This window comes from Coregonus clupeaformis, chromosome 23, assembly GCF_020615455.1.
Source record: "Coregonus clupeaformis isolate EN_2021a chromosome 23, ASM2061545v1, whole genome shotgun sequence".
Taxonomy (NCBI): domain Eukaryota; kingdom Metazoa; phylum Chordata; class Actinopteri; order Salmoniformes; family Salmonidae; genus Coregonus; species Coregonus clupeaformis.
This window is the reverse complement of record NC_059214.1, coordinates 17,439,631-17,463,857: the sequence shown is the minus strand read 5'-3', so window position 1 is coordinate 17,463,857 and position 24,227 is coordinate 17,439,631. Positions and strand designations below refer to the sequence as shown.

The 24,227-nt window shown below is 41.1% G+C and overlaps 2 protein-coding genes across 2 annotated transcripts; both read left to right on the top strand.

Moving 5' to 3' along the window:
• Positions 1-10,328: 10,328 nt before the first annotated feature.
• On the top strand, positions 10,329-13,568 carry LOC121536233 (uridine 5'-monophosphate synthase-like). The gene is made up of 6 exons (XM_041843499.1): positions 10,329-10,551; positions 10,709-10,862; positions 11,031-11,717; positions 12,030-12,205; positions 12,529-12,643; positions 12,984-13,568. The coding sequence occupies exons 1-6, from the start codon at positions 10,402-10,404 to the stop codon at positions 13,160-13,162; spliced, it is 1,461 nt and encodes a 486-aa protein (XP_041699433.1). The 5' UTR covers positions 10,329-10,401; the 3' UTR covers positions 13,163-13,568.
• Positions 13,569-21,138: 7,570 nt separating this feature from the next.
• Positions 21,139-23,973, top strand: LOC121536677 (beta-crystallin A2-like). The gene is made up of 5 exons (XM_041844104.1): positions 21,139-21,223; positions 21,515-21,702; positions 22,551-22,692; positions 22,940-23,082; positions 23,469-23,973. The coding sequence occupies exons 2-5, from the start codon at positions 21,545-21,547 to the stop codon at positions 23,614-23,616; spliced, it is 591 nt and encodes a 196-aa protein (XP_041700038.1). The 5' UTR covers positions 21,139-21,223; positions 21,515-21,544; the 3' UTR covers positions 23,617-23,973.
• The last annotated feature ends 254 nt before the right edge of the window (positions 23,974-24,227 follow it).

The following is a 24,227-nucleotide window of genomic DNA, read 5'->3' as shown; positions in this document are numbered from 1 at the left end:
TAAAGCAATAGGATTTCAAACTGAATAAACTAGGAATTCAGGTGAGGACTCGTTCAGTCACACAGGCCCACATTTGGTTTGACAAACTGGTGTAAAATTCCTTTCCAATGGTTTCACCGTTGCTTTCAGTTAAGTTATGGCATGAAATTCAGAAAGACTTGCTTACCGTCTGATTCACTGGTGGGAGATGGCCTTGGAGGATATTAAGCTGTTGATATAGGGCCCTGGTCAGTGTCCAGTTGCTCCGCTGATGGCACACCTGAGAGTGCCGTCTCACCAATAATGGCCCCGATGCACTGGTCAATCTCCAGTGGTCAGCATATGTCTTATGTTTGGCAATGGATTTTTTGGTCTCTGATTTTAAGTCAAACCATTTCTTTTTTACATCTTCAATTGAACGACGTTGTCCAGAAACAGAGTTCACGGAATCCGTGATCTCCTTCCATGCCTCCGTTTTGTTGGTGGCTTTAAAACCACTGGAAACACTACTAAATATTATGCCTCGTTTGGCATTTACCTATTTCAGAATCACTGAAGTTCCTTTTTCGTTTGGTGATCGGTGGACCACCACCGTCTGTGCGTCTTTTGGACATTCTCCAACTTTTCTTGCACACGGCCCTGAAGGTGTCATGTCCTTATATGGGAATTTGCGGGGCGTTTTCTTATGCTAATTAGGAACAACTGGCACTCGCTTTCAATTACGAAGACGTGGGATTCATCAAACCTAAGAACACAGGTGCGAACAATTCTGTTGCAGTGGCGGCTCCTGAAAAAATTCTCAGGAGGGGCAATTTTTCTGATGATTTAGGTGACCTACACACGTTTAAAAAAAGATATGTCCAGCAACAACATGAAGACAGGGGCAGCATATAAGTCAATACCAGAAGCATTTATTGACTGATCTCAAAAGTGTTGGCTTACCAGGGTTGGTGGAGCCCTCAGTTTCATCTTTGCCTCGCAAAGCTAACTCAAACACTCCGCAAAACTTCACACACTGGATTAGCCGGCTGAGGATGTGGCGGTTCTTGCTAATGTCGTAGTAAATATATTTGTTATAGTGAATATGGAATATGATATGTTGAGTAAAATGTTGTGCTAAGATCTATTTAGGTCAGGAGCTGGTTATAAGTTATGTTCCTATCCAATAACAATGGACAAAAGGGTCCTATCTTGTCAGCCTTGTCAGCAGGTGGCCAAGGACAACACCCACGCCATAGGCCTCTCAGTTCTTCCAACTCACGAGTTCTTGCTCTGAGGACACACACACACACAAACACACACACACACACACATCATCACTGTTAAACACACACACACACACACACATCATCACTGTTAAACACACACACACACACACACACACACACACACAAAAATCCCCTCTCTTAGGCTGAACATTTGAAGACAGAGAACCCGACTCAGAGCCAATGCAACAGTGACAGTAGCCTGGAGGGGACCTCGCCCAACTCATCAGGACCAATCAGAAGATCAGAACTACTAGATTGAACCTACTTCATTTATTGCATAAAATGTCTGCACACAATGTTTCGGGGCTCTCTTCAGATAATAATAATAATAATAATATGCCATTTAGCAGACGCTTTTATCCAAAGCGACTTACAGTCATGCGTGCATACATTTTTGTGTATGGGTGGTCCCGGGGATCGAACCCACTACCTTGGCGTTACAAGCACCATGCTCTACCAGCTGAGCTACAGAAAGTGGATACTCATGGATGCGCATTGCAATTGTAAAATGTCAACACAATTGGAGACACCACGTCATTTTTGGAGACATGTTATTGACAGTAAACTATTGTAGATGCGACTGCTAACTAAATAAAACATTTTAGCTGGCTAGCTAATCATCTTAGCTAAATGTGGGGCAAACAATTCAGTTATTTACCGTTAATTTGAGGGATTGGGGTGAAAGAAATCGAGTTACATAGTGATACTTTACGATATACTGTATTGACAATATCGCAATATTTTAGCGCTAGTTGGCTGTACCTGCACCAAAACACCATTATTGTTCCTTCATAGCTTGTTCTCAATCTTTTCACATTGGGAGCCAATTTGTTTTCAGCACTTTTATTTCCATGACTGATCAAAACTCGTTCTCATGGCTTTCTGATCCCTCTGCAACAGACATATGGTGCGCAATAAAATCACAGTATCGAATCGCAATACGTATAGAATCATGAGACTCGCAATGCTGATGCATATATCTTATCGTGAGGTTCCTGGCAATTCCCAGCCCAAGTTCATTTGCCACAACAAATCTCTTCGCTAGCAAACGCAATGTGTCTCCAGCAATGTTTACTTTTTTGACGTTCTATGGCATCTCCACTTTCCAAGCATATATGACCACATGTAATATTTTGGTAAGTGATGCAAATAGTGAACTATGTAGGGCCAGGATGTAAAATATATGTAGCTGCAGCAATTTCTCTTATCTGATATGGTAAGTAATGGGGCTTGATTTATAGCTCCCTAAGAGTTTGACGAACGGGTCCGTGAACGCGATTGCAGATATCTTTACCTCTGAATAAACTGCCTTATATTATACAATTATCCACCTTGTCCAAAAGTCTCTACTTTTTCTCCGTTCTCCAGTAAACTTGTTTTATCAACAATAGTAAGGTTCAATGACACAGAAAGCAGTTCAATGTCGGGGTACAGTCGCTCTCTTACCAGGATCGCGGTCCGCTCTGACCAGGGTGAAGGTGGCCGGCTCCACCTCTCTGCCAGCAGCGTTTTCATTATTTAGTCCGTTCGTAGCGGGTATGTACACGATCAACAAGATCAGTCCAAAACCGAAGATCAGTCCAAAGCAGAATGTTTGCAGAATGTTTGTAAACTAAGTCTACAAATTAAAAACATAAAATAACGCCACACTGCAGGTCGCAACATAGACGCTGATAGCCGCCATTGTCTTAGTTACGTTCAACGTTACGTCACGTATGACGAAAGCGCGTAAGTGCATGCACACAGACACCCATAGAGAATGTATTGAAAGCTTTGAAATGTGAAAAAAATAGATTTTACATGACAGGCTATGAGAGACTTCTGGGCGATTTTCAACCTGACTGAAATCGCCCAAAAAACGGGCGGGGCCATTTGAAGCACGACTTTAGCCTGATTTGACATTTAGTGGCTGGCAGATCAGACGTGAACACTGATAACTGCTGTTGCCGTGATATAATTTTTTATAAATTTATAAAAAAAAAATATATATTTTTTTTTTTTATTTTTATTTTTTATAATTGATTAGAAAAAAATCCCTTCCTTTTCCCGTTTGGCAGTGCGTCGCCCATATCGCCCTATTGAACAAGCCGTCCCTGTTCTGTTGTTTAAGAACATGTCATGAATCCGACGTAGACTTTTCTTAGGGAGTTTATTAAGAACAAAGTTTAGAAAATTCTTAGGTAGATATTGGTGAATGAGGCCCATTGTTACTCAGATCCAGCTCTCTCAGGTTTGAGGGACTTGATCTCAGAGCTGAGGCAAGAGAAGCGCAGCCTTCCTCTGTGATCTGACAGACTGCAGAGAGTTTATCATGATTGTAGACGACTCTAGCTTTGTCACCTTTCACCGCAGATGTGGAAGTGCCACATAGGCTAAATCAAATCAAACATTAAATGCACTTTAAATAAAGTTGGATTTGATTTAGTCATAATTTTTAACTTGGATTTTTGGTTGAGATGGAGATGTGAATCCAACATATAAATTATTATTTTGTAGACAAACTGGAATTAAAACCAGACAAAGTCAGTGGTACAAAAGATACTCCTTCAAATGTTGATATTTGGTTGCGTTGACAACCAAACACAATTCAATATCACTATTGCAATACAGTAAATAGCATATTAACTGTTAACAAATTATATGTTGGATTCACGTCTCCAACTAAACCAAAAATAAAAGTTAAAGAATAGGATTAAGCCAGTGGCTCAGATAAAACTCATAATAATAATAATGTATTCAACTTCTATAGCACTATTCATAACAGAGACATCTCAAAGTGCTGTCCAGCAACAACAACAAACAAGCAAATTAAAAACATCAACATCATTAATAATCATGGGTAGATGGACAGTCAAGATACTGAAGGTTGAGAAAGTTCATGGCTTCAGTAAGGTCAGCGGAGGCAGGATGCAACTATCCAAGAATTAGATACATCTCCTTTAAATGTTGATATTTGGTTGCGCTGTCAACCAAACACAATATAACGTTACTTTTGTAATACAGTAAATAGCCTAAAGTTAAGGCTATCTTACAAGCTAATGTAACAGTATTTATTCAACATTAAAATGAGTAACACGTCCATGGCCACATTTTGAGGTTACTGTAATTATAAATGTCTTATGTAATCATATAAAGCGTGCATATTCAGGATAGCATGCAAAGGTCGCAGGTCTGTTGAGATCTTCACAATTGCTATAATAATCTGCACAGAATCTTGAACTTGCACTATATATTTTTAATGTCATGTCAACTGCAATCCAGGTCATTTGGTTGTGCTATTAGATGAAGCACAGTGTTGTATAGATACAAAATATCTGACATTGTATTCCCATTTGAACTTTGTTTTGCTTTTAAATGGTTGAAAGCACAGTGATAACACATTTAGATGACAACTAAACCAGAAATCAGACATTGTTTTTCCATTGGAATTTGGTTATGCTTTTAGATTATTGAAAACATAGTGATAACACATTGGGTATTCAACAAACTTCTGGCTGTCGTTTTGAGTGGGTAAATAAAGGTTGAAATCTCATTGATTAAACGTCTCAACCAAATATTAACCACATTTCCACGTTCAAATAACGTGGTGTGTCCAGTGAGTTATCACAGGACAATATTGTGATTATACTCTATCATTAATTATTATCAAATCAATACCATAATACAACAATAGATGGAAGCGCTGTCTCATTCCTACAAACCTTTGGTCAAAGGGTGTTGATCCTCTTTTGAAAATGTCAGGATGAACCATAGACCAGTCACTCTTCATAGACAGACATCCGGGGACTGGAGACTCTGCTCTCTGGGACTGGTTGGAACCTCTTGAATTATAAGCACATTTCCAAAATGAAATGTCAGTTGTCAAACCTTTTATCAACAAAGGTAAAGTGATCAGATACATCATGGGAAACACAACAAATAGGAATTAAATATTACATATTTAATCATCATCATCATTATATTATCATTATCGTCATCACACATTGACTAACTGCATCCCACCATGAAACGTTCAGGATGATCCATAGACATAGACCAGTAACTTTTCATAGACAGGCAGGCAGCTGGGTACTGGAGACCAATGATCTCTGGGTCTGGTTGGAGCCTATGGAATTATCAAGTAGATTTCCCCAACGCATTATTAGTTATTCAAAATCCCATAGTATTTCATACAGAAATGAAAATGGTAAATACAAAAAAAATTCTGGAAATCCCCTTTTACAGGTTATATCATGTAGAGCAGTATCCTTACTTAGTGTCCAAGGGCATTGGACCGCTGCTAATCTTCGGAGGATTGTCGATGGACCAGTCACTCTTCGGCTTTACTTGGCTCATTGTGCTCTAGCGACTCCTTGTGGTGGGCCGTGTGCCTGCAGGCTGACCTTGGTTGTCAGTTGAACAGTTTCCTCCGACACGGGTTAAGCGGGCGGGTGTTAAGAAGCGCAATTAGGCGGGTCATGTTTCGGAGGATGCATGACTCGACCTTTGCAGCGATGAGACAAGATTAAAAAAGGGGGTAAAATAAAAAGAACAGTCATTTCAGGCTCTTGAAATAGCATGTTTACGTGTTATTATTATAGGAATTATAATCCATTCATTTTAAATAATACAGTATATTATAATGCTTGCTTTATTGACAGCTTTCAACAACTACCGGTGACATCATTGTGGTAATTTGCTCTTATGTAAACTATCTAACATCTAGCATTATAACTTTGTGTAAGGCTTTATTCCATAAACAACGTGTGATATATTATTGTGTCAAAATGCCAATGTGTGACATTAGGTCACCAATATAAGTGAATAAACAAAGGCAAAACATAGGCCAAACATAGTTTACTGTATTTATTCAAATACCATTTAAACATGTAAAACTCTAATTTAAGTGCTTTAAAATACAGTACCAGTGTGCAAAGCTGTCATCAAGGCATCAAGGCAAAGGGTGACTACTTTGAATAATCTAAAATAAAAAATATATTATGATTTGTTTAACACTTTTTTGGTTACTACATGATTCCATATGTGTTATTTCATAGTTTTGATGTCTTCACTATTATTCTACATATAATTTGAGATTCTTCAAATAGCCACCCTTTACCTTGATGTCAGCTTTGCACACTCTTGGCATTCTCTCAACCAGCTTCATGGTAGTCACCTGGAATGCATTTAAATTAACAGGTGTGTCTTGTTAAAAGTTAAATTGTGGAATTTCTTTCCTTCTTAATGCGTTTGAGCCAATCAGCTGTGTTGTGACAAGGTAGGGGTGGTATACAGAAGATGTCTCTATTTGGTAAAATACCAAGTCCATATTATGGCAAGAACAGCTCAAATAAGCAAAGAGAAACAACAACTTTAGGACATGAAAGTCAGTCAATATGGACAATTTCAAGAACTTTGAAAGTATCTTCAAGTGCAGTCGCAAAAAACATCAAGCGCTATGATGAAACTGAGGACTGCCACAGGAATGGAAGACCCAGAGTTACCTCTGCTGCAGAGGATAAGTTCATTAGAGTTACCAGCCTCAGAAATTGCAGCCCAAATAAATGCTTCACAGAGTTCAAGTCACAGTCACAATCTCAACATCAACTATTCAGAGGAGACTGTGTGAATCAGGCCTTCATGGTCGAATTGCTGCAAAGAAACCAATACTAAAGGACCAATAAAAAAAAGAGACCTGCTTGGGCCAAGAAACACGAGCAATGTACATTAGACCGGTGGAAATGTGTCCTTTGGTCTGGAGTCCAAATTGGAGATTTTTGGTTCCAACGGCCGTGTCTTTCTGAGACGCGGTGTGGGTAAACGGATGATCTCTGCATGTGTATTTCCCACCGTAAAGTATGGAGGAGGAGGTGTGATGGTGTGGGGGTGCTTTGCTGGTGACACTGTCTGTGATTTATTTAGAATTCAAGGCTCACTTAACCAGAATGGCTACCACAGCATTCTGCAGCGATACACCATCCCATCTGGTTTGGGCTTAGTTGGACTATCATTTGGTTTTCAGCAGGAAAATGACCGAACACACCTCCAGGCTGTGTAAGGGCTTTTTTACCAAGAAGGAGAGTAATGGAGTGCTGCATCAGATGACCTGACCTCCACAATCACCCGACCTCAACCCAATTGAGATGGTTTGGGATGAGTCAGACCGCAGAGTGAAGGAAAAGCAGCCAACAAGTGCTCAGCATATGTGGGAACTCCTTCAAGACTGTTGGAAAAGCATTCCAGGTGAAGCTGGTTGAGAGAATGTCAACAGTGTGCAAAGCTGTCATCAAGGCAAAGGGTGGCTATTTGAATATTCTCAAATATAAAATATACTTTGATTTGTTAAACACTTTTTTGTTTACTACATGATTCCATATGTGTTATTTCATAGTTTTGATATCTTCACTATTATTCTACAATGTAGAAAATAGTAAAAATAAAGAAAAACCCTTGAATGAGTAGGTGTGTCCAAACTTTTGACTGGTAGTGTACATGTTATTCAATAATTTCATCCAAACTGCTTGCGCGTCAAAGGGCTTCTACGTAGCAATGTGCTACAATAGAACCTGAAAGATGAATGAGGTCCGCACTCCAGTCCAGTTGGTGGCAGTAATGCACCTTAAAGTTTGTTGATAACTGCCATATAAAATACACAGAACTTGGTTCTATTTAGATGCTTGACGCGCTGCAAGTCCCGCCTCTCCCTTCTACTCATTGGTTATTAGGAGCCGGTTTGGTCAGCATGTTAGTGTAATGTGCAAATATTGAGTTGTTAATTGTTTCCTTGTTTTTGAGATCTCTATACCAAATTCAGTGTGGTTCATCTTATGGACGTCCCATGATAGCGATGACAAGTTTCAATGTTTGTAAGCCACTGTGGAGTGGATTTACAGTGGTTTAAATGGGCATGTAAAATCAGATTTTCTCAAACTAAGTTAAGACATGTACCATGGGTCTACATTCCAAATGTGGTGTCATTTGGTCCTATGGTTGATGAGAAGAAGATTTTTGAAGTATTTTTTGCATGGCCATCTTTGAATGCATCAGCGTCATTTTCTGAAACTCTTTAGGGACTATTGTGATGAGTCCAAAGACCAAATTTAGAGTGAATCTGACTTATAGTCCATGAGAAGAAGTATTAGCATTACATAGTCAAAAAAGTGAATTGTTAATAGTTTCCTTATCAATGCCAAACGTAACATGGTTCATCATGGTAATGTCTTTGACCCTAAACATTTTCATGTTGATAGACCATTGTGAAGTGGATTTACAAAGGATTTAAATAAACACTTAAAGTCTGATTTCCTGATTTATCAACAGCTCAGCCATCTCTTAACCAATCCCTTAGATTTTCTCAAACTAGGTTAAGAGATGTACAATGGGCATACATACTGAATATGGTGGTCCTCTGTAGCTCAATCGGTAGAGCATGGCGCTTGTAACGCCAGGGTAGTGGCTTCGATCACCCATACGTAAAAATGTATGCACACATGACTGTAAGTCGCTTTGGATAAAAGTGTCTGCTAAATGGCATATTATTATTATTATTGTTATTTGGAGTTATGATTCATGAGAATACGTTTTTCTAAGGTTTTCCAAAATGTCCAAGATGGAGGAAAATGTATCCTGACAGACCTTATGGGTCCTTGAGGCATATTTGTTCAGCATGAGGAGAGACACCTACACAAAGTTTCAAAGTCTCTAGGTCAAATAGGAGCGGTGGATATTAGGGTTGAAGTGAGACTGCTTATAACAGTGCCACCTATAGGCCAATCAGTGCCATTATTTTCGACCAAGTTATTCATGTATCTAGTTTCGGCGTGCCAAATTAGAAAAAAAGTTACCAATCTACGCTTAAGAATAAAAATGTTTCATTCGCTGTGAACCCCTAACATCTGCGTGTGTCCGCGTGCGTCCTCATACGCCATCGTGCGCATGTTGATTTAGTCTATCCCCACCAGATGTGATCATTACACACAGGTTAAAATACCAAAATCAACTGTGAATCAATTATATACATTTTAGGGCAGGTCAAAACACACATGAAACATTAATGGACATTTAGATAGCTAGCAGTTTGTCCTGGGAGATTAACACTGAATTGTTATTTTACCTGATATGCATATGGTCCTCTTTTTAGCTGGTTCCTTATAGAATTTTGACCCAGAGTCGTATAGAATCGTGTTTCTCTACTCCCAACGATTAATCCACAGATAAAATGGGAAACCAAGTTAGTTTTTAGTTTGTTTTCTTTAATGAATCTCTCCTTGTTTGTCTTTCAAGCATCTACATGGGTTTGTATCTTCCTGATCTTCCTGGTCCTCTGTAGCTCAGCTGGTAGAGCACGGCGCTTGTAACGCCAAGGTAGTGGGTTCGATCCCCGGGACCACCCATACACAAAAAAAAAAAGTATGCACGCATGACTGTAAGTCGCTTTGGATAAAAGCGTCTGCTAAATGGCATATTAAATCAAATAAGGAGGGGACTTGCATCATGTGGAGCATCTCAAATAGAAAAAAGTTCTATTTTTAGCACTTGGCTACACAGACAGTCCTTCATGCATGCCAGCGGTTATTATTATTGAATAACATGTAGTCAACTTACACACAGCTCTGACACACAGACTCTTGATTTGTTTAACACTTTTTTGGTTACTACATGATTCCATATGTGTTATTTAATAATTGTAATGTCTTGGCTATTATTCTACAATGTAGAAAATAGTAAAAAAATAAAGAAAAACCCTGGAATGAGTATGTGTGTCCAAACTTTTGACTGGTACTGTATATTGATATGTAGGCTATGTGTGCCGTTTTTAAATGTATGTAGTTCTGTCCCTGAGCTGTCCTTGTTTATTAATGTTAATTATGTCATGTTTTATGTGGACCCCAGGAAGAGTAGCTGCTGCTTTCGCAACAGCTAACAGGGATCCTAATTAAATACCAAATGTATGTGTACATTTTTTTCACAACGCTCGCGTACGCAACGTGGCTGGTGTTGTTTGCTTGTGATGATCAATGATTTATAATATGGCTGGAAACGATTGGCTGGAGCAACGCAATAACGTTAAAACGACATATCCCATAGTTCCGCGCGGTAATTCGTAAGCGGAACAGGTTTCTGTTTCCGATGAGACGCCTGTCTATCCTATTGAAATTAGTAAATCGTATTGAAAATGGAAAACGTTTGCCTTGAAAGTTTAATCTTAAAGTTGCATGATGTTCAGGCCGTGAAATTCGGAACGTTCACGCTGAAGAGTGGAATAGCGTCGCCGATTTATTTTGATCTCAGAGTTATTGTTTCCTATCCATCTCTCATGAACCAGGTTGGTAAACACGTGCTTCCCATGAGTGGCACTGTATTGGAAACAACATCTACAGTATTTAGTCTGTTCGGAGGCAATCGAACCAAGACCAACTAGTTGTAAAATATGTATGTTATGAGTTTATGTTGGAGTTTGTTGGCGTTTGTTTTGTCTTTAGGTGTCAAGTTATCTTTACCAACGCGCCAAAGATGAGGACTTGAAATACAACTCACTGTGTGGTGTACCATACACTGCTCTGCCCCTGGCTACAATAATCTGCTCCAAACACGAGCTGCCTATGCTCATCAGAAGAAAAGAAGCCAAAGACTATGGTGCGATTTCATGACTGGTCAAATGTGATTATTCTCATTATGACAGTGTTTTTTGCTGCATCCCATCAGTTCAGTCAACAGTTAAAATGCTGTAGTCTAACACTTGCTAGTTAGCTACATTAGATTTCAGATCTCTCATATCAGACATCTATCATCTCTTGATTCTAGGAACTAAGAAGATTATAGAGGGGACCATTCACCTTGGAGACACGTGTCTGATCATCGAGGATGTAGTGACCAGCGGCAGCAGCGTCATGGAGACGGCCCTGGTGCTCCAGGCGGAGGGGTTAAAGGTCACTGACGCCATCGTGTTGATGGACAGGGAGCAGGGAGGTAGGGCCATGCTGGCCAAGAAGGGCATCACGCTCCACTCCGTCATCTCCATCTCCAAACTCCTCAATGTCCTGCTCCAGGCGGAGCGCATCGATTCTTCCACGGCCCAGAGCGTGCGCAGGTTCATCCAGGAGAACAACACTTACAAGCCCTCTGGGGAGGAGGAGAAGAACGGCTCGCCTACGGCTAAGAAGCCCAGCAAGCTGGCGGAGCTGAGCTATGGAAACAGGGCCCAGCTCCAAACCACACACCCTCTGGCCGCCCAGCTCTTCAGGCTGATGGAGGAGAAGAAGACCAACCTGTGTGTGTCGGCGGACGTGACAGGCTGCGAGGAGCTGCTGCAGCTGGCTGACTCTCTGGGGCCTCATATGTGCGTGCTGAAGACTCACGTGGACATCCTGCAGGACTTCAGCCCAGCATTCATCCAGTCCCTCAGAGACCTGGCCGTCAAACACAACTTCCTCATCTTTGAGGACCGCAAGTTTGCTGACATCGGGAACACGGTCAAGCACCAATATGAAGGTGATTAGTGGGCACACTGATTTTGCATCGCCGTTTGCCCCAGGTGGGTGGAGATTTCACTTTAGGACCAAAAGAATGGTCTAAAATGTGCAATCTCCGCCCACCCAGGGCACCGAGCGATGCAAAACTAATGCACCCATTTTTTTTATGGATGCATGGTCTAACTCCAGCAAATAAGGGCCATTGTTTTACTGTATTTGTCCCCTAAACCTTTGAAACATGCTTTTGAATCCTAATCCATCCTAATGAATGCCTGGTTGCTAGTATTTCTAAGTCTCCTGACTGTTGTGTGTTTTCCTCTGTATTTTTCAGGTGGGCTCTACCAGATCTCCTCGTGGTCTCATATGGTGAATGCCCATGCGGTGCCAGGCCCTGGGGTGGTAGAGGGGCTCAGTGTGGTGGGCCTCCCACTGGACCGCGGCTGTCTCCTCATAGCTCAGATGAGCTCCCAGGGTTCCCTAGCAACAGGGAACTACACGCAGGCTGTGGTAAGCAAACGCTCCAGCCAGCTGTTCCTCAGTGAGAATGCCATGACAACAGAATGTTCTGTCCCTCTCTCTTACCTCCCACCACCCTCTGCAATGTGTCCCATGCAGGACATACTGTCACCTCGCAGGGCAACAGTGAAAGCCTGATACGTTTCAGTATGTTTTAATGATGTTTGCATACATAGTGTAATTTTTCCATTCCAAAATAGATTAATTCTTCCATCATCAGGCAGTTTAACTGAAGTACTAGTTGATTACCTTAATGTAATCCTTAATATTTCATCCTTGAGGATTTAATATGATTGTGTCTGTCATCCCTATAGGTGAAAATGGCTGAGGAGCACTCTGACTTTGTGTTTGGGTTCATCTCTGGCTCCAAGATCAGCAGCAAGCCTGAGTTCCTACATATGACTCCAGGGGTGCAGATGCAGTCAGGAGGTACTACATTCTCTACCTGCTAACCACATCATTCATCCTGTCCAGTGTTCTTTATGGTGTTTTACCAACAACATTCTCAGGCAATTTTCTTCCTGACATAATCTCTCCTTGCCACTAGATGGTGCTATTGTCCAAGAAATATAGACTGGATCATTTGTCATCTTGGTTGTGACTGTAATCGCACCCTATTACCTACATAGTGCACTGCTTTTGACCAGGGCCCTATGTAGGTAATAGGGTGCCATTTTGAATGCAGCCCTTGATTCCAGATATAACTGTAGGGTGGCGTTTTCTTCAGCACCACACTGTTCATTGATCATCTCCCTGCTTTCTTATTCAGGAGACGGTCTGGGGCAGCAGTACTCCAGTCCTGATGATGTGATCTGTAAAAAAGACTCTGACATCATCATCGTTGGCCGTGGTATCCTGGGGGCCTCTGATAGGGTGAAGGCTGCTGCAGAGTACAGAGAGGCAGGCTGGAACGCCTACGTCAAGAGACTCACCGCATCAAGCCAATGAAAAGTCAAACAATAGGGATGCGTCCCAAAGGGCACCCTTATTCCCTGTATAGTGCACTACTTTTGACTAGAGCCCTATGGGCCTTGGTCAAAAGTAGTACACTATATAGGGAATAGGGTGCCATTTGGGCTACAGACAAAGACTAGAGCAGGCACCACATTGCTAATGTGAAACCATGATTATTCCCTCCAAACAGCTGCTGGGGCCTGTTCTTTCTCTTATAGGCACTTGTTATAACCCTTGCATGCGACAATGCTAATGTTTGGCAACAGGGACACATTTCAGGATTTTTTTCCCTCCATAGTGTTATTTTTATATGAGCATTTTGAAAAATGAAATGTAGGTTATTTGTGTTAACCAATAATATGGAGTTGTGAAATTAATTTAATAAATATATTTGCTGTAATTATCAATGTTCTTTGAAGTCACTATAAAAATCTCTAGCCTAGGATTCTGTTCCTTTGCATCAAGGGTGATTTCTACAGAAGAACACAGTGGATGCTAGGCATGCTATCTTTATTTTTCATTTTAGTCATTTAGCAGATGCTCTTATCCAGAGCGACTTACAGTTAGTGAGTGCATATATTTTTCATACTGGCCCACGTGGGAATCGAACCCACAACCCTGGCGTTGCAAGCGCCATGCTCTACCAACTGAGCTACAGGAGGCCATATGATGGATGACCGTTGAAAGATTCAGCTTACAAAACAAGCTGTATTGTGTATTTGTTCATCAACATTACAACAAACACGTGAGTTGTGTTCACAACAGTAGTTATGCAATGCCAATGTGTGATAAACCACTTTAGTCCATAGACCTCTATGGTTCTGGGTGATGTGCCAGCTGCTGTACCCTAATCGTTAATAAACAGTAAATATGCAGGGCTTGTTTCAGTTATGAGATCTACTTACTTTCTACTATTTGTGACATCAGGCATAGCCTAAATAACACACCCCAGTCTTTTTGGAAGGGAAGGTCTGATGTTGGGTATTAAAGGACCTAATTTGCAACTCACATGATATGGAAATATGTGTAAATGACATGGGAGTAGGAAGGCAGGTGGGTTTTCTGCTACCTTGAACACAGGTGAATGAAGCCACCTTTCAATGGCCTCATTCGCTACACGTTCAGCGCGAGCACAAAGGTCAACAAATCCTGACATCTCTTCGATTGGAGGGAGCACAACGCACTGTTTGTTGGTTTGCATAGAGAGGGAAGGGTTGGCTTTATAGAGAGGAGTTTAACTCATCTGCACTCCCCAGACTATTGTGTCAATATTGGATCTGAGCAACGCACCATGCGACAGGTGTCCGCTGGAGAATCCTCTCTCTCTTTAAAACCAACCTGGAAAAAAAAGTGAGAGAGTGAAGCTAAATGGAAGGATGGCCTACCATGTCAGGAGTATATATAGGCTACCTGCAACGGGCCACACGCATTCAGTGTTGCCTACAAGATGAGCACAATTTGCAGGTGTTACCGATCTAGTGCGTTTTTTAAAACCACTCACTTTTTTTCGACAATAGATAGGCAATGGTAAGTTTCATCTCGGACAAATGTGTATGTAGGATTAAATGTAAATGACAATTTTACAGACAACAGTAACTTTTGCTACTTTCTTTCCAGGTGTGTGGATGGAGCAACATATGGAGAGTACAAACATGATAGTGTAGTCTAAGATCATCATCATATGTGGATTGATTTTCTGTATTTGCCTCACGTTGAGCCATACGCACAATACCTGAAGATGAAGTTTTGTTCGTTCGGCTCGCGTTAAGCAGGTACAGATTTTCTACAAAGCAGCAAGAGCAAGTTCATATTGTGACATATGTCGTTTATGCTGCTGTCCTGTGACAAATACTAACTTTTTGTACACTAAAATTATTATAGTCATACAACATTTCGTGTTTTGCATTCATTAGGCTATATTGAATATCTTATGTGGTTTGAACATTTGGGTTAATTTCCCTCTGAAGACAACGGATACAAAATATCGACCCCAATTTTTTAGCATGTGGATAATTTATATTGCTGTATGTATCGATAAAGTTTCCGTGACCATTTAAAAATGAGCGTTTTTTTGACATTTGCTCACTCAATATAACTTAGTATGCGCGTCTCTCCGTGGATTTTATGACTAGGTATTATACTTTTATTAGGCTACCTAGTACTGCCTTTTATTAAATGCCAGTAGGTTTTTCTTTATTGACATGGTCTAATGATGATAAAGTACCAGTTTTGTTAATCATTAACCAGCCAAAGAGCAGCCATCTGATATTGACCATCTGCTTTTTGGATCCTCATCTTCCTGGGATCTGCACCGATGTACAGGCTAGGCTACTTTGTTACATTAACTATGACATTCATGGGTGTGTGGACTTTATTCCAATACATGGAGAATGTAGCCTATAAACTACAGCTCATCATAAATTCACCACACCATGATACAAACTTTTAAGCAGTGTTCTCTATTGCTCATGCATTGTAAAACATGTTGCATTTCAGTTTAGCACAGAGACATCATACACTACAGGTCTATCATTGTCTTGCATACATTTCAGTCACTCTTCCAGTTTCCTCCTCAGACAGTATCAACTGTAGTACCCAGTCCCCCACCACCCAGATTATTGAAGGCTGTACCTCCGGTATCTGTATAGTTCCATTCTATTTTGAGCATAACTGCAGGAGACATTTGCATATCCAGTTTTCGTTGCGTGAAACAATAAACAGCAGGGTAAAAGCTTTCAAATGTCATTATTTCTGCTCTCATGTATCCCTATTTGACTAAGCTCCAGTAAATATTTGTTTAAAGTCAGATTAAGGGGATCTCACAGCCTGTATCCTGGTCACCTGCCCACGACAGTTCATGCTGCAGTTACACCCTAAACCTCCAAAATAACACCTCCTCAACTTACTCTACAGAGCAGTTATTGGCTCTGTAAAATATGTCAAACGTGTATTATTATTTATTAAGTCTTCAATCTTTCAGTCTTTCATAATGCAATAGGTACTTATCATTTATTATCTGTTCTGTTTTATGGTTAAACGTGACTAGGACAACTAAAATGATTATTTGCCCTGTCTCAGCAACATATACAAAAGTTTGGGTTGGTTCTCTCATAGGCTATTGTTCTAAAAAGTGAGTGTCAATTAAGTCTGACTTTTCAGCTATAAAATCAACCTTCTCTTAACCTGTTATATACTTTTGAGAGAATTATGTGTATGATAAAATAAACTCAGTTTTTTCCCCAATATTAATATTTCAACCTGTGGCTATAATAACATTTGGACAATTGTGTGTGTCTGTAGAAAAGCATGATTGCATTTGTGATGCCTGCTCAACTGCTACCTACTGCCTATGTGGAGGGCAAGCGTTGCCCGTGGGCTGTGTGCTGTTTCAAATGACAGTTAAAGAGGTTGCTAATGGTTATGTAAATGCCTGGGGGTTGTTTCTCCTGTAACTGCCTGGCTTTACCTGAGCAGTGAGCACAGAGAATGGGGTGGGGTATGGTGAGGAGAGGGAGGTAGGGAGAGAACACAGGACTGCAGCACCTCTCTGGATGCGTCTGAAATGGCACCCTATTCCCTATATAGTGAACTACTTTTGACCAGAGCCCTATGGGTACCCTATATAGGGAATAGGTTGCCATTACGGACGCACACTTTCGCTGTCCTCGGGTAAAACCTGCCTGCCTGTTGTGGTTCACTCCGACCCAGAGCCAATCACAGAGCAGATGTCACCTGCATGAGCTGTCTGGTCCTGTTCAAATTTGTCCTTAGGAGGATTAGTTTCTATAGCAGCAGAGAGGGGAAAAAACACACAGGGAGCAGGTCATTTGGTCGTAGTCTGAGTGTGCATACTCACTGACTATTCAAATAGCACCAACTCACATTGACGCAGAAAACAAGATCTGTCAATTTACAACCTTATAGCCATTACTGGAACTGAGTTTAATTTAACGTAAAAAAGCAAAAAGAGAAATTTCCGATTCACATCAGACAAAATTGTATTGTATGTGTCACTTATCAACTACTGAGGTGTGTCTTCTCAAGGCAAGATTCTGAAGAAAGGTGCTACTACTGAATATTTGCACATGGTGAAATCAGTGTCTGATCAGGTACACTATATATACAAAAGTATGTGGACAGGCCACACAAGCTCACAGAACGGGACCGCCGAGTGCTGAAGCGCGTAAAAATCGTCTGTCCTCGGTTGCAACACTCACTACCGAGTTCCAAACTACCTCTGGAAACAACGTCAGCACAATAACTGTTCTTCGGGAGGTTCATGAAATGGGTTTCCATGGCCGAGCAGCCGCACACAAGCCTAAGATCACCATGCGCAATGACAAGCGTCAGCTGGAATGGTGTAAAGCTCGCCGCCATTGGACTCTGGAGCAGTGGAAACGCGTTCTCTGGAGTGATGAATCACGCTTCACCATCTGGCAGTCTGACGGACAAATCTGGGTTTGGCGGATGCCAGGAGAATGCTACCTGCCACAATGCATAGTGCCAACTGTAAAGTTTGGTGGAGAAGGAATAATGGTCTGGGGCTGTTTTTCATGGTTGGGGCTAGGCCCGTTAGTTCCAGTGAAGAGAAATCTTAACACTACACCATACAATGACATTCTAGACGATTCTGTGCTTCCAACTTTGTAGCAACAGTTTGGGGAAGGCCCTTTCCTGTTTCAGCATGACAATGCCCCCGTGCACAAAGCAAGGTCCATACAGAAATGGTTTGTCGAGATCAGAGTGGAAGAACTTGAGTGACCTGCACAGAGCCCTGTCCTCAACCCCATCGAACACCTTTGGGATTAATTGGAACGCTGACTGCGAGCCAGGCCTAATCACCCAACATCAGTGCCCGGCCTCACTAATGCGCTTGTGGCTGAATGGAAGCAAGTCCCCGCAGCAATGTTGCAACGTCTAGTTGAAAGCCTTCTCAGAAGAGTGGAGGCTGTTATAGCAGCAAAGGGTGGACCAACTGCATATTAATGCCCATGATTTTGGAATGAGATGTTCGACGAGCAGGTGTTCATATACTTGTATGTAAAGCAGACATTTACAAGTTAAATAAGCCTGACTTACCATGTGATCTCAGGATGTGTATGGATATGTACTTGGTTCAAATATGTAAATAGCAGTCTTCTCTTAAATACTATATGCATTGCGTTTTTGTATGTTGTTTGAGTGGTTGACTTAAAGAGATCTGTGTCAATGTTGCCTCCCTGTATAAATACAAATAAAATAACTACAAAATACATTTGAAGGGCTACCTGAAACGATGAATGTGTGAATAAAAATGGAGCATCATGATAAAAAAACATGTCTGTTTTCCAGAGCAATAGCAGCAACACTTCCTGACAATACATCAATGCTTATGCAACCTCCCTGACTGGGCTGGCTGGCTCTGTTACCATGGAGAAACTGGATCCTGAGAAACAGTCTGCCTCACTTACTCCACACAGTTATCACACATATGCATGTTGTCCTATGGAAGGCTATTGATGTAAACAGAAAACTGTATTTAAAAAAACAAGTTGTCTCTATCCTGGTTAATCTCATATCACTCTATGGTTTATTCCCAAACAGTGCAAGATACAATGAACAGATACGAGAAAATGCTGGGAGGTAGAAAAAAAACAGATATTCAAATAATGTTGTTTGCTCTGGTTGCTGCCTGGCTGACTGGTTCTTCCAGCCTGCACCTCAGCCAGCTGTTTGCAGGTTAGGCTACTCAGAAGGGCAAACATTGTGCCAACATTGCTAAATGAAATGCTCAACCTGTTGAGGTGTGCTCTCTGGGCTAATGCATTACAGCAATGTATTATAAGGATGCTAGAACTACTGATGAGCAATTATGATATCTTATAGTGAGTAATAAGTGTATTAGAAGGCATTACTAATGCACTTGTAGGCATTATCTGTGTATGTATCATAGAAAGTGTTATTTCTTTGTGTTGTGTCTGTTTTTATCAGACACAAATAAGTTATTTCTTATAAAAAAGTTATTTGTACAAACTATGCTGCTCTAGTCTAATGCACAATAAAAGAAACTAAAACACACAAAAATACTTTCCTGAAGCAACACTTGCGCTTGACCCCCCCACCCCCCTCAATTTTATTGAGGAAAATTGTAGTACTTACTATGCCTGTGATATGTGGTTGTCCCACCTAGCTATCTTAAGAAGAATCCACTAACTGTAAGTCACTCTGGATAAGAGTGTCTGCTAAATGACTAAAATGTCAAATGCATCGGATCAGTTCATAGTTCACATTTCACAACATACTGTATTTTGTTTGGAAAAGGTCACCTTTCATGTATAAATGTACAAATGGTACAAACGATATTTCCATACTTAATGAGCAATGTCCCTCTATCAGAGAGCAATGCGACCAGTTCAGAAGAATAGACTAGCCTATTGTACCACCACTGCAGAGAAGATAAAGATTGAAAGTCGAGTGTTGAGTTATGAGGCTGTAGGCTACTATAGGCTCTATGTTGTCAGATGCAAATAGGGAGAGCTACATTTCCCAGTGAAATGAGGCGTCAGCTGATGAGGTGACAAATCTAATCTATCCAATGGGGGATCAAAGGCCAGCAGCTAGGTGACTAGTGCTCTGTCACCGTGTCTCATTGTCCACCTGCCCCAAGCCAAACAAGGCCACACAGGTAAGACAGAACAATGGAACCAGCCCCACTCAAAGGGACTGCTGTACACACAAGCAATAAAGGATGTAGGCATACGTTTGGCCACACACAGAGACAGCAGCAAAGGGTGTAAATACATTAATAACACATTGCAGAGGAACCATCCAAGTCTGAAGTCTGATTATTTGTACATTTCCATCAGCAAATACAATATAGAATGCGTCCCAAATGGCACCCTATTCGCTACATAGTGCCCTACTTTTGTCCAGGGCTCTGGTCAAAAGTAGTGCACTATATGGGCTCTGGTCAAACATAAGGAATAGGTGTCTTTTGGGACGCAAACAAAGACTAGAGCAGGCACCACATCGCTAATGTAAAAGCATATCCAGTACAACCTCACCTGACCGGACCATGTGTTTCTGTGATATGTTGCCTCACTTCAAATGCATCGTCATCATATTTACCGGCTATTATCACCAGTCACTGTAATGAACTGTTATGCCACAAGATGTCACTACAGACAAGTATTACTCCAATTGACTTACATCACTAGGTTCCATTTGTGTTATTATACCGAGAATCCAGATCAAAAAGTTAAGTTGCAATATCAAAGCGCCTTTTTGAAGATATGATACACATTCATAAGTCACTCATGCACATTCCACTTTGCATTCATAAGCCTCACAAAGGCACAGAAAAAATTCGGACCCATTGAAAATTCAGTAACTGACAAACACTCAAAACAACATTATAAATGGCTGAGAAATTAGTGCTGCTAGAAACAAGTCCGAATCTTTCCTCATGATCCTTTCAGTTAATATGAGAATAGATTTAGTGGGGAAAACAACAGGTATTAAAAAGGTTATACATTTCAAAAGCTTTCTTTTGAACCTTATGAAGTACAAACATGATCCAACATTAAAGGATCTGAATTATTGATCATAAAATCTGTCTGTCTTCCCATGTTGAATCCTATGAAAGATGACAGTGATGCCATGTTGGGTGGGTGCTGTGCAGAGGCTGGGTTAGAGGTAGAGGCAGCCATACTTGTGGACTGAGGGAAGCATTGGTGCCCTTGTATCTACCACTGGGGTTAATCACCCAGAATGCTGCCATTATCCCCAATTTCCAATCAAACTGTCGTGTCAGTGTGTTGCTATTGTGGTCGGCCGTCAGGCAGGCACAGGCCCTGGGTGCCATTTTGATGACTCAGGGGATCTAAGCCTCTAACAATGGGCCTCAGGAGCCTCCACAATGGTGTGGACTAATGCATGCTTTCAGCCCGCTGCTGCTGAGTATGCAAGGCTTGTGCGAAAGCGGCAATAAACAAGGGGCTTGGTAGTATAAAAACAGAAGTGGAGGCCTAGGACTCAACATTGTTACACTGGATCTGTCCCACCTCAGTACTGTCTGTAAGTATTCACACTACCTAGGTAGAACGTGAACATCTGATTCCTGTGCATTGGTGTACCAAGAAAGGGGATTGATGACATCCAATATGGGAGATATATATCTGAGATTTTTATCTCATATTTCCCCAGTTCAAACTGAGAGCTCAACTCCTTTGAAAAAAAATGTGTGGTACGCACTTTGCTACGAAATCAATGTTCACTTTTATGTAGAGATACCAGAGCTCCCAGAGTGAAGCATTCCATTTTAGCCTAGTTTCCTCACCTCTGGTCTTCCTTGTCCCGTTTTGGTAGAGAGCAACCCCCACGGTGGAAATAGCAACCATGAACACTCAGCAAATGGAACAGATGGGGCAGTTCAAGATCACTGTCTGGGAGGAGGAGAACTTCCAGGGCAAGCGCTGTGAGTTCATGCTGGAGTGCCAGAACATCATGGAGAGGGGATTCCACAAGATCCGCTCCATCAAGGTCGAGAACGGACCGTAAGTCTCTCTTTGGATTTCTACTCTACTAGCCTACAGCCGAGGAGCTGTACTACATTATTAGCAGAGTAGTACTACATTACTACGACAGAGTAGTAGTACTACATTAAACCCATGGAGTTTGTTCGGTCAATGAATGGTTTCGAGGTTTTTCAGGTAATTAGTTCTAGTTATGTTTGAGTAAGAAGTGAGAAATGTATTCAATATATAACATTCATTTCTAGCCCTAGTTCCTCTCAGAAGCTAATGTATACTTGAATATTAAATTCTACATTGCAGTTGTACTGTACTGTTGTGAACCGGCCCTCTAAGCAAAGCTGTGTCATTTCATTTGTTGTGATACTACAATATATGACAATGCTACATTTAATTATCATTATCATGTCCCTTAACACTTGACAGTCTGACTATAAAAGATGGAATCTCATAATGACTGTTATTTTCGATTCAATGATTTTGGCAAATTTCTTTGCAATATAGTTTACGTATGCTTTTTACATTGTTATGGACCAAATGTTATAGCTGAACACAATATGAGAGATCACCGATTGGTGTGAGATATTAGCCTGAAATATAGCTTGTTGTTTTGTTTCTGACAGTCAGTCAAAGGCCATAGTTGTAATCTCCATTGAGTCCCAGCTGCCTGCCTAGTGTTCTGTTGCAGTGGCTGACTGATGATCTGATAATGGTCCAAAGGCGCAGCATGTGGTGTTTGCTTTGGCCCTTTGTCTTCTAATCAACAAAGCTCTCTCTGCCATGGGGCGTTGCGCTTTTGTTAACCAACCTGAATTTTCTCTCTTTCGTTCTCATTCCCTCTCTCTTTTTCTCTCTCACTGCCTGTGTTTTAGCTGGTTGGGTTATGAGTACCCTGAGTTCCAGGGCCAGCAGTTTATCCTTGAGAAGGGAGACTATCCCCGTTACGAGGCTTGGAGCGGAAACAGCAGTTACAGAACCGAGCACATGCTTTCCTTCAGACCTATCAAGTGCGCTGTAAGTTCCTCCCACAGAAATGTGTCATTTCAAGAATAAAGAAAAGCATACATCTGAATCACATTTAGGAATGAAGCACAGGAATACTAATAATGTTTTATTGACGGTTAATAGATTCACACATGATTCTATAGTTTATATCGTATCATCATACACAACTCTCAAATCCATCTGTTTTGGATTTTTCTAAAAATATGAATGAAACTATATGTGAAACTAATCAAGGCTCATCTGTCTCTATCAACAGAACCACAGTGACAGCAAGGTGACTCTGTACGAGTGTGAAGACTTCCAGGGACGCAAGTTCGAGATGTGCGATGACTACCCCTCTCTACAGGCTATGGGCTGGTGCAGCAAGGAGGTTCCCTCAATTAAAGTCAATTCCGGAGCGTAAGTCTCAAATCAAATCAAATTGTATTTGTCACATGCGTTGTAAACAACAGGTGTAGACTAACAGTGAAAGGCTTACTTACAGGTCATTTTCCAACAATGCAGAGTTAAAGATAAAATGTTAATTAAAACTATAAATAGTGACACGAGGAATAAATACACAGTGAATGATGAATAATGATAAGGAGCAAAAATAACATGTCTATTTACAGGGAGTACCAGTATCCCATTATCCTACATGCCTTCATATAGGGTTTCCCAAACTCGTTCCTGGTGGTTTTGTAGATTTCATAACAGCATAGGACTGCATCAGGGCACATATTATCTACAAAGCAGCCTCATCAGTATTTTGTTCATCTGAATAACATATGCCCTTCTCTTCACAGCTGGGTGGCCTATCAGTTCCCTGGTTACCGTGGTTACCAGTACATCCTGGAGAGAGACAGACACCAGGGAGAGTACAGACACTACAACGAGTACAGCACCCAGGCTCACACCAACCAGGTCCAGTCTATCCGCAGAATCCAGCACTAAATCCACCTGACACTATCCTCCAGCGGCTACCATGTACTGACCATGACATGTATTAAAATAGGCAATAAAGGCTTTATTCAAACTAAGGAAACAGCGCTTGTGGCAATTCCTTGCTTTTTTTTTTACTGCCTTTTTTTCATCAGAACATTGAGCTATCTGTTCAACAGCCTGTGGTAGATTCTTAACAACCCATCGCCAATGTGGCTAGTTATATACTCCAACACAAGTAAACCACAAAGGCATTTTATGATATGACAAATGCATCAACACATAACCCAGGGTATGTCTGTTAGGATAGGATGTATATTGTTCCTGTCAGAGTGTATCATATTTCCAATAAACAAGAGCACAAGATCACTATTGTTTCCACCATGTTGTGTTGTGTAGTTGCCTACCATGAAGCCTAACATACAGAGGAACATAAGAGGGTTTGGGAGCTAAACTGACTTCACTGGGGGATTCAATAGATCCACTCTCTTTTACTGTGGCATCAATCAAAAGAGCCATACAATTTTACCAAACGAAATCAACAATAAATGCCTCAAATATGCCCCTGGAGGCAGCTGTTTTAATCCCAAATTCCCCTCACTTTCTCTGCTATATCCCTGTAC